This window comes from Typopeltis vanoorti, chromosome 13 (genome assembly GCF_054136105.1).
Source record: "Typopeltis vanoorti isolate ZY-2024b chromosome 13, IOZ_Tvanoo_1.0, whole genome shotgun sequence".
Classification (NCBI taxonomy): Eukaryota; Metazoa; Arthropoda; class Arachnida; order Uropygi; family Thelyphonidae; genus Typopeltis; species Typopeltis vanoorti.
The window spans coordinates 113,291,743-113,310,772 of NC_143561.1; the positions used below are offsets into that span (position 1 = coordinate 113,291,743).

At 33.2% G+C, this 19,030-nt stretch overlaps 1 protein-coding gene across 1 annotated transcript in view; it reads left to right on the forward strand.

Annotated features, from left to right (window-relative positions):
- Positions 1 to 19,030, forward strand: part of Acsl (Acyl-CoA synthetase long-chain) — a 393,532-nt gene that overhangs the window by 246,435 nt on the left and 128,067 nt on the right. The window contains exon 12 of the mRNA XM_090403141.1: positions 17,984 to 18,055. Coding sequence (XP_090259267.1) covers positions 17,984 to 18,055 — 72 coding nt within the window. The remainder of the gene's footprint in view (positions 1 to 17,983; positions 18,056 to 19,030) is intronic.

Here is a 19,030-nt window from a genome sequence, read left to right on the forward strand (position 1 = left end):
TCTCTCCACTTGCTGGGCTCACTTCTTTAACTGCCCTCGTCCTCTTCTCGCAACTGTAGGGCGATGTGGCTGTGCATCACTTAAGGGGTACGCCCTAGCCCTTGTATCACTTTCTTTTCGACTCATTTGATCATAGCTAGAGCTGGCAGTAAAGTTTTACAACTGGATGCCCTTCCTGACATCAACCCTCGCCATTTATCCGGATTTGGGGCTAGCTTGCCCCCTTCGGTCATTCCACCGAATGACCGAAGGGGGGCAAGCTAGATGTATGATAAGTATGATAAGTCATTATCATACTTATGATGTCATTCAGGTTCCTTTTTGATAATAAAATCAAAATTTCAGTAATAAAATTCAGCTATTTGTGCCACTTTTTACTTTTTTTTTTAATGTGAATCCTTCCCATAAAAGATTGGTTAGATTTTTTGCACTGAGAGTATATATTCAGTTACTAGGTGTGCAGTGCACGGCCATGCAATATCACTGATATTATATTTTTGCATTTATTCCTGGTAAAGACTCCACTTATTGTTTCCTGACTTTGTGTGATTCCTAAAAATAAACACGATACAGTAAACCCTCGATTTAACGTACTAATAGGGGCTAAAGGGTGTCTATTAAATCAAAAGTCCGTTAAATTGTGAATTTTTTAAATAAAAATATCTGTGACACTATACTGCAATTTTATCAATATTAGCACTGTAATAACAAAAAAATTGTTTTACCCTCACTTTTAAATAAGTTAATGTGAAATTAATGTTCAATGCTGAGGCGCTTTGTTTAGGTAATCCTGCTTTGGAAAAACTATTTTTTTTTGAACTTTTGAATTCTGCTGTTTTTTAATAATTAACTCCCTAAAATTACAAAAATGTCTGTAATAAAACTGCCGCAAAAAGTTGCACCACGCAACAAAAGAACCAATTACAGTACGATTGGTGTGATCACGTCCTATTCATTTGCCGAACATGTTTTATGAGTGGTGATTCATTTATGTCGGCTAAATTAGTACAGTGTTTTTTTTTACATATGATGGCCTATTCGCCAAAATTTGTTAAAAATAACAGGAAATTAATAACAAAAAATAACCTGTACATTTTTTAACTGTTAATTTAATTATAAGCAAATCTTGGTTAAAAGCATTTTAAAATTAACAGGGTGTTAATTTTCACATGTGACATACAGACCGGAAATTTTGTCCGTTAAATTGTGGGTTTACTGTATATTAATGCTTCATATAGATAACACTTTTCAACTCATAAATATTGCATCTCATTCATGTTGCCTGGGTGTGTGGTCACAAATTGGACACCTTTGAACAGATGCACAGGTGGCACATGAGGTCAAATTCTTAGCGTTCCAGTGGTTTTAAACCACCCAGAAGGTGAGGAAAGGTGTGCACTGACAATAGTACACAGAAATCAGCAGCTATGATTGGTTATTGTGTCAACCAATCCAGTTGAATGTTGTAATTTGTCATGAGTTGCTATTTTTGTTTTCTGAGTTTCATCAGAAAACAAAATCCTTTATCCAAGTGTAAGCAAACAAAGTTTGTGCCTAAAGTATCTTCAGGACTGGGGAAACTCGTTGCAAAGGTGGACTGAGTTCTCATCACTTTCCTTAGTATCCCATAATGTAAAGCACATTTCCTTGAGGACACGTAGAATGCTATGCATTATGGCAAGGTTGAAGCAATGCAGAACTCATATTTCCTTATGCCAGTTGCCAAAAGGTGTCACACCTTATTAAATTACTCTGGATTATAGAAAGATGTTGGAAGTTTTTTTTCCACTTGGTTAGACTGTAAATTATATATTTACTTTATTCCTTTATCCAAGTGTAAGCAAATAAAGTTTGTGCCTAAAGTATCTTCAGGACTGGGGCAACTCATGGCAAAGGTGGACTGAGTTCTCATAAGGCGTGACGCCTTTTGGCCACTGGCATAAGGAAATATGAGTTCTGCTTTGCTTCACCCTTGGTATCACCTCTGGCTCCCACTGAAGAGACCTCAATAAAGGTTAAAACCAGTCTGGGTAGTGACCCTTCCCATAATGCATAGCATTATACATGTTCCGCAAGGAGATATGCTTTACATTATGGGATACTAAGGAAAGCGATTAGAATTCAGTCCACCTTTGCCACGAGTTGCCCCAGTCCTGAAGATACTTCAGACCCAAATTTTGTTTGCTTACACTTTGATAAAGGATTAAACTAAATATATAATTTAGAGTTTCATCAGTTTTGAGCGCATGAAGTGAACTGACATGTTTAGGATTGATACAGACAGGTTTTTAATATATAATTTTCTATAAATAATTTAAAACTTTTTTTGCCCATATTTACAATGGGGAAGCGATGTTTGATGATCTACTCAATGTTTTGTTTTCTGCCAGAGCGTTTGCAGATGGTATGATTGTAATCGAAGGAGGTAAGCCTTGTCCTCCTCCTATTCCAAATTTATTATTATATTTACACTTTTGAGTAATTCAAATATACCAATGAAATGCAGCATTTTCCTTCATTATTGTTTTTTGATATTTTTTAAAACAAACACATTGTTCCCAACTCTACACAGATTTGGTTACAATTAATTGATAAAGTATTCTTACTTTATCAATTAATTTGTAAATACATTCAAACTTTTTCAGTTTTTCTTGAATAATGTTTGTGTATTTGACTCAACATTTCACATATGATAGCTCTTCTGCTCAACACTAAATGGTGATCACTTCCAATTTCAAATCGGCTGCACACTGTAGTGTCCTGCACCAGAGAGAAGACACTGCTGTCAACAATAACATAGTCAATGAGACTTTTCTTATTCTTTTCCTCTTCTCTCCATGTGAATTTGTATACATTTTTATGTTGGAACATTGTGTTAGTAATAACCAGTCCACATCCTGAGCAGAAATCCAACAGATATTTGCTATTATTATTAGCTTTGCTCTTTTCTCCAAATTTTCCCAAAATATTTTTGCATGTCTGATGATGATTTCCTACTCTACTATTTAGATCCCCAACAAGGACCAAGTTTTTCTTTTTCATTGTGTCAGTTGCTTTCTCTTAAGCCTCAAAACATTCCTCCACTTCTATCTTAGTAGAACCTTGTATGGGGACCATAGGCACAAATAAGTCTCTTTGTCCAGTTCCCCATTCTGATATTTGCCCTCATCAATCTACTTGATATTGCCTGCCATTCAAGATAATTAGCCTCATATTTAGTATTGAATACTATGGCTACTCCTTCTTTGCCTTGATTGTCATTGCTTGAATATAAAATTTTGTATTTATTGCTCAGAAAGATCTCACCAGTTTTTGTCTTTTTTATTTCAGTCACCCCTATTATGTCGATCTGGTACTTATCTAATTCCTCAGCTAGCTCCATTTCTTTGCCATTCAGGCTTCTTATGTTGATAGTACCGATCTTGAACTCTGATGATGTTGAATTTGAGTGTTTCGGTATTTGATAGGACCTTTGTTAGGATATACCTATAATATCCTTTCATATCCAAAATTGGTTGAACAGTTTAGTTTACTGTTTGCCTGGTAAAGGTTTTGTTTTGTTTTCTGCATTTCATGCTTGATTATCTTACCAAACTTACTTTGCAACCACTATTTAATTTGAAGAGTTGAGAAATTGAATTCAATTTATTTAAGAAACTAGTATAGTATAGAGCAAATTCAGTCTAGTATTACCTATCAAAATAGGTAATATTAGAGAAACAATGTTGTGATCTGATGTTAAATCAAGACAGTATTATATACTAGTATATGGCAATTCTGATTTAACTTGCAACCAAAATGTATGTTTATATATTCCTCTTTAGAATTAACCTGCACTAGTAGCAAACTTATGAAAACAATAAAAAAGTTTTTTATAAAATAAGGTTGACTATATGGTAATGATACCTTGCGTGGTGCGATTAATAGGTGCTGAAAATGTTTCGTGCTATGTAAAGCCGCAAAATTAAAATGCTGATATATATAATGTGTTGTAGTGAAAAAGTTCCATGCTATGCAAAACTATGCTGTTCGAAACTTTCATGCATTAGTGACCAAAACTAATGCATTTCAAACAGAAAATTAGTGTTGGGGGGAAAATATTATGCATTATTTGTTTACTGCAAGATCACCTGAAATAATAATTGATGCCCACATTTAAAAAAAAAAAAAAAAAAAAAAAAAAAAAAAAAAAAAAAAGATTTTTGTTGTTGATAATAGAACAAATTTTTATATTTTTTCCAATAAAAGTGAAAAGTTTATTTAATGAGAATTCTTTTGTAGGTGCTTATAATTTCACACAAGAGTATGCATGTAATAAAAAAAAAATTGTAGTGACCAAAACTTGACTGCACCAAAGATGAAATAACACTAGGCCATGCATCAATACATCTGTTATGCAATAACATTTAAATATCAGCTGTGATACTGTTTAAGTAGTCTGGAATGCAGTACTGTACTTTAGTACCATGAATTTTTTGTTTAAATTATTAAAAATTATAACTGTGCAAACCTGTACCGTTTAAAACTGCACTAATCAAGATATTGCTGTACCAAATTTGGGGAATCAACAGTATATTTTCATAGTATTACAATAAAAGCTTGTTGTGTATATTTGTTTGGGGGGGGGGGGGAGTGTTAAGAGTCACTAAATAAAATAATTTATCGAAACAAGATTAATATTTTCATGGCAGTCTTCTATCATTATCAGCACAAAAACATTCAGCAGCAGCCAGTGCATACCCGAACTAGTTTGAGCTGTGTTGTTTAAGTATCCCGAAACAAGCTGTGATGAAAAATATCTGTTAATTACGTATATTTTCAGGTTGACTTTTTTTGTTTCATATGAGGAAATTGTACTGCCTTCTTTGTAATACTTGTTAACTAAACTTTAGATGAGAATTCTAAGGGTTGCTCATATTCTAGATGAGATTTGAATCACATACTTTCCAGCTGGATACTGCTGGGAATGCACTTATATATCTGATCCACACATGAAAGGCTACAGGACCTATAGCATGTTAGGGCTGTGTGTGCGGTCAAGAGGAATAGAAGAAAGGAAGAAACTGTTTTCACATATTTTTTGAACAGCTGCAGGTTGTAATCCTTGGGGAAGGCACAGTGAGAGAGACTGTTCCAATGAACAGAAGTAGATGGAACGAAAGAGGAGGCATTGAGGTTGGTTCGGTGAGTTTCGAGATGGACTGTAAAAAGATGTTGGTTAGCAGTGACTCTTGTTCTAATGATTTTGAAGGAGAGTGGAGGAATAATAGTGGCCAATTCAGCAGAGCATTGTCCATAAAAGTATCTGTAGAAGAGGTACAAGGCAGAAACTGTGTGAGAGAGGGAGGGAAGAGATCATTAACTGGATTGCACTCTTTTGTGATAATTGAGTGGAGATGTTGATTTAACTTAGTATATAGTCAGTGCCGGATTAAGGGGCGAGCTGACTGGGCAGCTGCCTGGAGCACCAAAACTAAGGCCAGCAATAGAGCCTTATATCTATGCAACTTTGAAAAGGCAAAGTAAGGTCTTATTTCTTATTAAATATCCATGGGGAGAGTGAAGAATGTATTGATAGCAACAATAAACTATAATAGTAAAATAAACCACCGCTAGATAGCAGGGACTTTGTTTTATAACAGTCATCATCACTATTCGTTATGCGTGATTTTTTTTTTTTTTTAAATATTTAAGATAGGATGGATCGCAAAGAAATTAAATTAAAAATACCATGTACTATAAAGTTGTTTTAATTGAAGCTCGAATTATAAAAGTTTAGTAAACAAATCAAAAATGTACATAATATTCAGTAGGCAAGGTGGAAGCGTCTGCAAAAGGTTGAATATTGATACGACGTGGCGCATTGGCTAAACTGATTAACTAATTTCAAACTCATGTGGCGCATTGGTATTGGCTAAACCAATTACCGTATTTGCCAGCATATAAGACGCACCCCCTTTTTTGTACTCTTAGGAAAAAAATTTATTTCTTATCACTGAATATTTTAATGAAGTTACAGTATTTCAAATATAAAGTAATAAGTAGGTCTACTTTCAACAAATACCTAATCTAACTAGAAAAGAGTACCTCCCATTTTAATCTTCTTCGTCAAAATCCAGAAATTCATTTCCAGAGCTGAATAAGACACACTTGAAACCTCTTTTAAATCAGAATCTGAGTCTTCATACAACAAATTGTCCTCTGTACCATCCAGCACATTACTAATACCGCACTTCTTAAATGATTTAACCACTGTCTCAGTTTTCACAGCATCCCGTGAAGCTCTGACCCACTCACAAATTTGCAAAATGCTAGGCTTCTTCCTGATGGTGTAACCTCAAACTCTGAAGACTGCATCCAGCAGTCTTCTGGATGCAATGTTCCACTTCTCCTTCATAAATACCTTAAATGGTTTATTAATACAGACATCTAAAGGTTGAAGCTGACTAGTTAGACTTCCGAGAATTATAGCTAACTGAGTTTTCAATTCCTTGAGTTTATTTTTAACATCTTTTGTTCTGTGAGAATGAAACTGATCCCATGCTAGCAGGACAGGCTTCTTCAACAGTCCGCCAGAGCACCTAGACAAAATGTTATCTATCCATAACTGGAATAAATAACTAACGTAACTGGAATGTTCTCACACACCACAAGGAAGCAAGAAAGAAATTGCTTAACTCGGAACAGAGAAAATTTCCAGAAATGAAAGTAATAAAAAACTGAGTGTCGGCATATGAGATGCACCCTGTTTTTCAGATCTATTTTCAAAGAAAAAAAGTGCATCTTGTACACCGGCAAATACAGTAACTAATTTAAAACACTCTTGGAAAAGTTGTCAAACAAAGGCTTTCTCCATATTGATTCTAATTTTAGGTGTTAGTTCATTAAATTAGAATTATACAAGATCGTCTTTGTCCGTCGTTCTGTGTTTTTGTATGTGTTATGTGTTTTGAAATTAAGTATTTCTTTTTGTTTTATTTTGCCTGTCCTTGAAATTTATAATAATACTGGTGATTTAGTGGCAAGTTTTATATTTTATTATTTTTACTATTAAATCCCCTTTTATTGTTAATTCATTTTTTTTTAATCATAGAAATTTGGAATTTCTAACCCTTCAAAATCTCTTCTAAAAAAATTATCTGGAGCAGAAAACCATAAAAGAAAATTAGAAAAAGAAAGAAATATTAAAGTGCAAAATATTTAACTAACTTCCTAAATCAACAAATTCATCTTCACCTGACTCTACTTCTTTTAACATTTCAATAAAAGAAGATGCATCACTTGATAAATTCTAGAGAATTAAACTCTGATGATATGTCTAAATGAAAAAGATCAAAAAAATGAAAATAATGATTTGCAAATTTCAAATTCAAAAGTGACAAATTTCAAAGAAAACCCGCAGAACATTTCTGAAAATACTTTTCAGTATAACGATCCTGCTACATGGTCTTTCCCATTAAACTCTGCAGTTCGTGATCATATTTTATCTTCAGATTTATTAGAATGTACCAGAGATAAAAGCACTGATTTCGTTTATCCCAGAGACACAGAAAATCGATGTTTTTCAGCATTGATGTATTATAGAATAACTCCAAATGGTGAAAAATATTTACGAAAATGGCTTATTTATTCAATGTGTGCCAACAAAGTATTTTGTATTTGCTGCAAATTATTTTACTCTAATAAAGTAACTTCAGCCTTAGGATCAGTTGGTCATTGTAAGTGGAAACATATAAATGATTACTTAAAGAGTCATGAAAATTCACCAGAACATGTAAAAAATTATTTCAAATGGGTTGAAACAAAATTTCAAAAAAAAGATTTCAAAAAAGTAAAACAATAGATGAAGAAATGCAGTCAGTCATTGTTAAAGAACGAGAGCATTGGAAAAATGTATAAAAGGCTGTGTGATATTATTATTTTTATCAACCCATAATTTCGCTTTCCGCGGTTCATCAGATCAGTTGTATACTCCAAATAATTGCAATTTTTTGGGGTTTGATAGAATTATTGAATAAATATGATGTCATTATGTACGAATGTGTATGTTCTTTTCCTTTGCATTTTGTCGAAGGAAACCCATGTAACATTGCAGCAAAACTATTCAAAATGAAATAATTTCTCTTTTGGCATCAGCTGTTTGTGATGATATTGTTAAGCGTGCCAAAGAAGCAAAATACTTTTCAATTATTTTAGATTGCACCCCAGATATTAGTCTCAAAGAACAACTTTCTTTTACTTTATGATTCGTAGATTTAACAGAGTATTTTAGTTATTCAAGAACATTTTGTTTCATTCTATGAAATCAATGAATCTACAGGAGAATCATTAGATGATAAGATCATTAAGTTGCTTTTAGAATTAAAGTTAAATAAAATTAAATATTAATGATATTAGAGGATAAGGCTATGACAGTGGGTCCAATATGTGAGGGAAAAATAAAGGTGTTCAAGCTTGTTTATGGCAAGTAAATTCCCGAGCATTTTACGTACCTTGTGCCTGCCAGTTTTTAAATTTAGTTATAGGAGATGCAGCAATGTCTTGCCCACAATTTGTTTCATTTTTTGGTGTTATTCAATAGCTTTATACATTATTTTCAGCATCAGTTGCTAGATAGAAAGTTTTAACTGATAATGTACTAAATTTCACTTTAAAGCAGTATGTGAATCTCGTTAAGAGAGTTGTATTGAATGGATAAAGCCAGTTAGGTATCAGATTGTTCAAATTCATGATGCACTGATAATACATAGTGAAAATTCAACCGATGCAGCCACCAAAATATGAATCTTTAACACTAGCAGAAAAACTTTGCGATTATTCCTTTTTAGTTATGTTAGTGACGTGGTATGACATACTTCATCGGATTAACAGTTTGCAAAGCAATGCAAACAAAAAGTATGGATTTAAAAACAGTTATAAATTTATTAAAATCATGAACGGAATTCATTAGACAATACCGTACACTAGAATTTGAAAATGCTTTGACTTAAGCTGAGGAATTAGCAAAGCTTTTAGGAATGGAGCCAATATTTACTGAAAAAAAGAATAATTCATAGGAAGAAATTATTTAGTTACGAATCTGAAGACACTCTTGTAACTGTTGATGAGAGAACAAAGTTTAGAATAACGATATTCACCATCATTTTGGACACGATATTAACATCTCTTGAAGAAAGATTTGAAGAAATAAAAACGTATGAGCGAAATTGGGGTTTTCTTTTTAACATAACTAAAATAGGCGATTTAAATGAATTAAAAAAAAAAAATGTATGGATTTACATTCAATTCTTCATCATGAAAATAATAGTGACATTGATGGGAACGAGCTCTTTGAAGAAATTAAATCTCTAAACAGTTTACTTCTGAAAAACATCAACTTGCCATTGGAAACTTTACAATTTTTAAAAGCAAATAATTTGCAGAATATAATTCCAAATACATGGGTTGCATTGAGAATTCTGCTGCCGATTCCTATTACAGTAGCAACAGCTGAGAGAAATTTCAGCAAATTGAAACTTATCAAAACATATTTGTGATCAACAATGGGGAGTGAGAGATTAAATTCTTTTGCCTTAGTATCTATTGAAAATGCAGTTGTTCAGAAAATAGACATTAGTGAAAGAATAAAAACTTTTGCAGATTTAAAATGAAGTAAAATATATATGTAAATTATAATTGATAAAATCAAAAGTGTGAAACCCATAATATTTTTAATAAAATTGGAGATGTTAATGATATCAAAATTGGAGATGTTAATGTCAGCTCTTTGCTTTATGCGGACGATGTTATACTTCTAAATAAATCCGCTACAAGTCTGCAAGATTCTCTAACTAAATTGAATAGCTGTTGTAATAGATATGGTATGAAGGTCAGCAATAAAAAGACAAAGACAATGAAAATAGGCAGAATCATTGAAAATGTCAACTGTGTTGTGAATGGAGAACCTGTGGAACAAGTAAAACATTTCAGCTACTTAGGCACAATTTTTACTGAAGATGGTAAACTAAATATAGAAATAGACAACAGAATCAGCAAAGCTGGTATCGTGGGAAGTCAATTGAATAAATTCATATGGAATAAGAAAGAAATTAGTCGGAACACTAAATTAGCTGTATACAAGACTGTGTTCAAACCAATTTTAACTTATGGATCTGAGAGCTGGGTCAGAAGTAAAACACTTGACCAAAGACTAGAGACCGCAGATATGAGAGTCCTGAGAAAGATTAGAGGCGTGAACAGATGGCATCAATGGCAATATCATATTAAAAATGAGGATATTAGGAAAGAACTTGACATTGTCAGCATCCAGGAATGCGTTAGCAGAGCTAATCTCAGATGGTATGGTCACTTAAATAGAATGGGAGAGGAAAGATTAGCAAAGCAAGTGTTCTCTGCCAGGTTGGCAGGAAAACGACCCAGAGGAAGACCAAGATATAGGTGGATTGATACGGTACAAAGTGCCTTAGACGATAGAAATATAAGATCTGATAATGTTGGAGTGTTGACAAGTAACAGACTGATTTGGAGGAAAATTGTAGATAGGAAGTTAGTAATGATGTAATTTTTTCATGTAGTACTGTCATATCCTGTACACCCCTTGAGGGTACATGGCAGGAATTTGATGATGATAATTTAGTAATTTTTTTTGTATGTACTATTTCATTTTTTTTGTTAGTTAATAGAAATAAGTAGAAATCTTGAAGTTATGAAATTATTAATCATTTGAGAAAACCTATACCTACTTATAATCAGGAAGTATTAAATATTTAAAAAAAAAAAAAAAAAAACACCTTGGGGTGCCAAAGAAGGAGTTTGCCTGGGGTGCAAAATTGTCTTAGTCCGGCCATATATAGAGTTAAAGTTTGGGCAGAAATGAAAGGCTGTGTATTCTGTTGGTAGGAATATGTTGGAAAAAGTGCTTCTTGGAATGTCTGGTTGGCAGAGAAGTTGACGGATCCATTGCAAAAAAAAACTACATTTGTAACCCATCTTCACCACTGCAGCAGATTGCTGAAATGGTGAGAAGGTTGACCAGATAACTGTGCTACTTGTCATCCTTTCTTTCAGTGTTACAGCATGATCAGCATTCATTTTAGAAATAATTGCATCAAACTAGAGAGAAAATTTACCTCAACAAAGGCGCAATGAATATGCCACTGTATGGAGAAAGCATTACTTAGGGAACAGATCCAGGCTACTAGAAAAAACTCGGCATTTATTCAAAACCAAGTACAAAATTTTAAATCTGAACTGTCGAGGTATTTGGATTATCCTCGAGAAGATTACAGACAACACGGCGAACCGTATCCTTCAAACTAAGAAAAAAAAAATCCCATATCCAAATTTTATAGATTAAAAGATTGACAAAACCAACAGACATATATGAATTTCTCCGCAGTGAACGTTAAGAACCAAGAAATAACAGGAGCCACCAGTCACCTTCAGGCAATAGTAACGTAGTTAACCTATCCAACCACACCTTAAACAAAGATGAACTCTCACTACTCAACAAAGGTCTAAACTTTGTCGTAGCACCCAGATCGATGAACATTTAATTGAACCAAATACTATTGTAGATAAAATACGTTTAGAAACCACCAACATTTTAAATGTGAATTATAAGAAAACAATAACAAGCAACTTAACGAAATGCGAATTAACAACGGGGGAAATCGCTAAAATCAAATCCGGACATCGTAATAACTAGAGCCGATAAAGGCAGTGCCATTGTTATTCTAAACCGAACCACATATTTAGAAAAAATGAATCTGCTAGTCTCGGACAACAGTACATATCAACATGTTAACTACGACCCAACCAATAGAATAAAAAAAAAAAAAAACAGAGAAACGACTTAAATCAGTTACTACATGGCCAGAAGATACAGTCAAAAAATTACTTCCACACTATGCTCGTTCTCCCAGAATTTACGGTCTACCAAAGATACACAAACAAAACACACCACTCCAGTCGATAGTCAAAGGTATAGACAGCCTGAATTATCACCTAGCCAAGAAATTAGTGGCTGCACTCAAGGAGTTGGTAGGTCATTCCCCCTCCTATATCAGAAACACAGAACACTTCATAAACATAATAAAAGACGTTACGTTAGTAAAAGATGATTTGTTAGTCAGTTTGGCTTCTCTGCCCTCTTTACAAATGTCCCAATCAGTGACACAAACCTTCTTTTATAGGACAAATTCCCTCCAGATATCATGGTGCTCTTTGCGCATGTATTACGTTTTAGTTATTTTGTATGGCAAAACACTTTCTACCTACAAAAAGAAGGCACAGGCATGGGCTTGCCATTACTCCCCCCCCCCCTCCCCATTATTGCTAACTTTTATATGGAACATTTTGAGCAACATGCTCTAGATTCCTCTCCTTTAAAACCCAAAGTCTGACCTAGGTGTGTTGACGATGTTTTAACGATCTGGCCCCATGACCGCCAGACACTAGACACTTTCCTTAGCCACCTAAATAAACAACACAAATGCATACAGTTCACAATTGAGAGTGAAAAGCAGAACACACTTCCTTTTCTAGATACACTTGTCACATGTCTTCCTTCTGGCAGTCTTTCCTTCACTGTTTACTGTAAATCGACACATACTGGCCAATATATATACACATTAACTCCTACCGCTACCCAACACAAAAACTAGGTGTCATATTAGATTTATGATTCTGGATTATCTACAGTCCTGTTTATAGTCAACTCTTAGGGAGAAAGGTTCTGTAGGTAGAATGTGCCTTCCATATACTTGGGATTTTTAGACCATCACTATTGTTCAGATTAAGGTGATTAATAAGAATCTCACAGGCTTCCTTAAATTTACGTTCATACCATGTTTTCGTGTGATGTAAACAACTGGTACTTTTCCAGTCAATTCTATGTAAAGTGTTCAGGACATGATCAGAAAGGCTAGGTGTCATTAATACTCTAAAAAAACAGAGCTTTGAAGATTTGTTCCAATGAACAAGTGCTTAAAGATGAATTTAAAGTTATCAACAATAATTTCCTGAAATATGGTTACAGCCAAAACACTATTAACAAAATTCTCTATAAGACCTCAATAAAAAACAAAGATAAACCAGACTACAATAAAACTATAACCATTCCTTACATTAAAGGGACATCAGATAAAATAAACAGAATATTACAGAAATACAACCTCAAAGCCACCTTTAAACCTCCTTCAAAATTAAAAAGCTTGCTCAACTCATCCAAAGACCCACTCCCTGCGCTGGCCCACCCTTGAGTATACCGTATTTATTGCCCCTGTAATCTACCATATATAGGGGAAACAGGATGCACAATTCCTATCAGACAAAAGGAACATAAACAACACATTAAATATAACTATGATGAAGCTGGCCTTTCTGATCATGTCCTGAACACTTTACATAGAATTGACTGGAAAAGTACCAGTTGTTTACATCACACGAAAACATGGTATGAACGTAAATTTAAGAAAGCCTGTGAGATTCTTATTAACCACCTTAATCTGAATAATAGTGATTGTCTAAAAATCCCAAGTATATGGAAGGCACATTCTACCTACAGAACCTTTCTCCCTAAGAGTTGACTATAAACAGGACTGTAGATAATCCAGAATCATAAATCTAATATAACAATTGTCATGCTAAATTAGGACATCATTGTTACTGTAAGAAATCTATCTATATGAAAGAATTTTTCTCTTATGTTATCTTAAATAGAATTTAGCTTTGATGTAGTTTCTAAATAATTAATTTTTTAATTTTATCTGTATTTTTTTATTATATTTTCACTAGAGGTCATGCCAGTAGAATAACTGTTGATCAAATCATTGTCTCTTTAGTATGCTGTTTGAAATGTAACTCAGCTTGTCCTTTGTGTATTTGTAAATACTCCAGATGATGACCTTAATATGAAGGTCAAAACATCGGGAAATTAAAAATAGTTTTTTATAACATTGTTGTCAAGTCCATAATTTCTAAAATGAGTACTACTTGTCATACTGATTCCAGACATAGTTTTTTGTTCAAGACAGAGAGATGTTAACAGATGTACTAGTCATATCCAAGGAGTATGACAAGTTGCTGGCTTAGAACTTTGCACACTCGAGTACATACCAGAAATAAATTTGATCCTTGAAAGAATAATTGATGGTTGCTAGCTGGATGTTACTAGAAAGCAGCATGGAGATTATGAAAACTATGACCATTTTTTAAAGTGTTCTTTATAATTATAACCTTCCCTTTAGCCAGACATTAGTTAGAATACTTTGAGAATAAAACATTCAACAGATAAATTAAAACTATTAGTCAAGCTGTGGTATCATTTGGTAATAGTCTTCATGGTCAAGCCTCATAAAATATATTTTTAGTGTATTTAAATGTCCAGCTTGCAAAAATACATCTCATTATAGAAAAAGAATCAATTGTAAAGTAAGAATTGGTTGTCTTCCCATATTGACACATGCCATTTCTGCTTATTTTTATTCTGTGGTGTGTTTACTTTATATATATGTATGTATCAGATCATAGCACAACTGTATTATCTAATATCTGGGATATGTTAGAAAAGATGACCACAGGACATATGAAATCTCCAAAACTGGATAACCATCGAACTAGCAACTTTGTTTTGCTCTTCTAAGGACAAACTCTACTCTTTTACACATCTCCAGGAGTATATAAAGGGTATTATGCCTAACTGTTAATATCCATCTCAAGCATATATTTCGTTACTGTTATAATGACAAACTGGGACATGTGCATTGAACACTTCAAGATGATTTACAGTGGTTTTGAATCTCTAAATACAAACAAATTGCTTTTTTTGGAATTAGCAGCAAATATATATTTTTAAAAAATACCATAGCCGCCTGCCAGTACCTATAGAAGATGCTCCTCATTAGAACAGCTTTGTCTAATCTCTTCTATTCGTTATGTATAGTTTAAGTGCATTATTGCAATTCTTATGTTTTTATATATCATTAAACCTGTTTAATTTGTACTGATCCCTTGCCCTCTAAATTAGGTAACCAATTAGCTTAATCTTTAAGCCCTCCCTTCCCATTACTTGACCATATTTCATCTTATATTAAAAAAAAATTCTACCTACTTCAAATCTTTAATCCAAAACTTAGTTTGAGATTAAAGTACTGATATAATGGTTGGTTTTGATATCTTAGCATTATTTAAAAATGTTACTGATCATTGCTACCCTGACTTTTTTTTGTCATTATATAGAACATTTAAAAAAAAAATGCTCTTTCGACACTGCCATTCTTAGTCTTTTGTGTGGACTGGCATATTGGCGTGTTCTTTGTTTGGCCGCAATATACTTTGCGATATACTAATATAAATTCCTTTTTTTTTTATTGATAAAGGTCAACCATCCTCATGGATAATGGCACTGAAGGTTCAAATTTAACAACAGTACAGTCTGATAATGAATTTCAATCATATATTATTATTTTTGGAATTTTTAATTTAGCGATGTAAATATACATTGATGGGATTCTGGGTTCACACGCGATCGATGTATATTTACATAGATAGGATTCAAAGTTATTGGTATTAACAACACCAAACAAAGTATTTTATCAAAAGAAGTTTTATTAACTGCTTATATTTCACTCAATTTCAAATCAGCATCATCAGTGCACAACATGGCTTGTATAGGCAACAGTGAATAAGTGAAACAATACAATTGTAATGGGGAAAAAAAATCTCAAGTATTATTTTGGCACCCTCAATAATATAATGCAACCATAGTTGTTCAGGTTAGGAGAATTCTTCATATCTATGGCTGACTCAAAAAATAATCTTTCAGATCTGTAACGACTTCTAAATAGCATATTCATTTTTTTTTTCATCTAATCCTGTGTGAAGGTGTGCCCAAAGCATGGTCTGCCAGTCCTGACTTGACATAATAATAGTAGTGAATGTATTTTTTGTATGTAGGACCATCACATAGGATATCTCCTATGGGACGGTTCTGCATACCAAATTATAGTTTGAGACCCCACTATGTCTCAAAGGAAAAAAGTCTGCAAATTATTGAAAAAAGTGACTTCCTGGCCAAAAGAAATCATCAAAAAAATAAAACAACTTCATTCACCTTGTTTTATTTTTTTGATGAAAAATAAAACCACCCTGTATTTATGGATTACCAACAATCTAATATCTACTTATGCCCCATAGTTGATAGCATAGGCAGTCTCATGTATAAACTTGCTCAACAGTTGATCAAGTCACTCCCCCCCCTCTCTTTACTGGCACCTTGTCTACTTTCGTAAAAAAAATTCAGCTCAAATTTGAAATCACTAGTTAAAAATCATATCCTTAAAAATTCAGACATAATGGTTAGTTTTGATGTCACTTCTTTATTTACCAATGTACCACTTATAGATATTTGATTTGATCAAGTCTAAATTTTGCCCTGATATCTTGGGGAAGGAAATTCTACAAACAGATTAATGGTACTGCTATGGGCTTTTCCCCCTCTCTCCCTCCCCCTTTAGCAAGCTTTTACATGTAACACTTTGAAAACAAAGTACTTACCACAGCTACATACAAGCCCATAGTGTGGTTATGCTATGTTGATGATGTGTTTGCCATTTGGCCCATTGGACAAAGACACCTTGGATGCATTTGTCTACCTAAACAGCCAACACCCCAAATCCACTTCATAGTAGAAAAAGAATCTAATAGCTCTTTACCATTTCTTGACATCTTAGTCCACCTTTCCGATGGATCACTATCTTTTTCCATTTACAGAAAACCAACACACACACAGGAAGATACCTACATAAACACATCATCATCCAGTCCAACAGTATGGCATTTTAAAAACACTTACACAGAGAGCCATTTGTTCTAACAATACAGCTCTGTCCCACAGAACTCAAATATCTGCACCACACATTCTTGCCACCATACATTTTTTCATGCTACTAAAACTGCATGAAACTTAGAAGATATTGCATACATAACTGTTTTGAACAGTTACTTTGTTAATTTTTCTTCTCCCATTTGAGTGATGATTAATTGTATTTAACTACATTAGTATGGAAGAGCATTGTTTAATATCTTCATTGTTGATTTGATTTTGCTATTGATATATTTACTTGGTTACTTTCCTTGGAACCAACATCATGTGTTTTGACTGATTTCTAATTTGTTCCATACAAATTTATTCATCTGGCTTTCCATCATACCAGTTTTGCTTATTCTGTTCTCTCTCCATATTTAATTTGTCTGTCTGCACTAAAGATTATGCCTGCATATAAGATGTATTATCTCTTCCTGAGAATGCTACTGTTTACTGTGTATTTTTCATGGTGCATTTGATGTGGATATTTTCATACTAAATTGCCCAAAGCTACATAATTTCACTAAAGACTTGAAGAATTGTGGCTATGTATATTTAAGAGGATAACTTTCTTACAAACAACTGCTTTATATCTCATATGTCAGCAGTAGGTTTAATGCCACTCTAATTTTGTCTATGTAGCATATAAATAGAAATAGTACAAATACTTGAACATGGATATTATACATCCTTCAGTTCTAACTTCTGAATATTTTTTTTATAATTTCTATATATTTTAGTTATATCAAATTTGTCATCAAACAAAACTTTTTAATTCATGAAATAAAATGTGTTATATATGTTCATACCTTCACATATGTACTCATGTATCTCCTGTCCTAATATTTTCTAAGCTGTGAATAACACACACTCTAGAAGTAAATATTAACCTAAGAAATCTAAAATGTTAGCTATTGCATATCATGAATGAAAACTTGATCTTTGCTACCATAAGTGTTATAACATCAGTGTTTTTGTAGGGCTGGAGCAATAATCAGGTAACACTTGTGTTCTGGCTTGTGCATGCATCGCTATGTATATAGTGTGTGTTTGTTTATATATATATCATTAAGCTGAAGTTATTAAGAACAAAAAAAAAAAAAATTCTTTTTTCAGTCTACAGCAATAAAAAAAGGCTGTCAAGGAGATGCAACTCTACTGAAGCCCACAGTAATTGCTTTTGTACCAGTAAGTGGCAGTCATATATTTCATAAGGAATTAGTTGCAAAATATCTTTCTATATGTTTACTTGAATATAATTTAGTCATGCATTTCAAAATTGAATAACTGGTTTTTAAAGGCAGGCAGAGATCTTGCAAGTGAATGGCCATCTTTAAATTGAGTATTATTAATTTTTTGACCAAGTCTTTTTATACAGAATATCAAAATATAGTCTTGAGGGTAAATTAGTGTTCAGATGCCATAAATAACATATATCAGCATCTGTAAAGCTGATGATAACATTACTAACAAGTGAAGTTAACCAGTTCCAAAATATGTGAGAGTTTTAGAAAGAAAGGATAAGAAAAAAATCCACAACAGGCCTCTTTCTCACTATGCCAAGAAATAATAATTTCCTTTTGCTGTTTATAAATTTTGCTTTTAAACAACTGTCTAAATCAAAATCAAAATACATAAAGATCACTAGAGAGATGAATGAATACTGCTCTATATAACTATTACAGCTGGTAATGATTTCCCTAAGTCACATTACAATTGACATAAGTTCCAACTTTTGAAATTCTTTATTTATTTATTTATTTTTTAATTGTATTAGTTTAAAGCTCTCAGATTAGTATACACAATGTGGTTTATACGAGGGTACCCAAAATTTACCAGATTCTGAGCTTGGCACGTGTGTGCATTTTCTAGTTACAGATTGATGCCACTAGGTATTGTGAGTGTGCAGTTTTCTGCACCAGTCTAACATGTGGTGTCATCCTGTGTGAACTGGTTCATTGTTCTGGCTGTTTTTGTTACTGCTTACAAAAAAGTTTGGTGATTTTGTGATGATTTACCACAAGGAACAGAGTGTGCATGAAGTTTTGTTTTGGGTAAAACTGCAGCTGAAACTGTTATGCTTCGGCAAACCTTTAAGGATGACCCTTTAGGTAAAATGCAGGTCTATGAGTGGTTTCCCATTTCAAAAATGGTGACATGTCA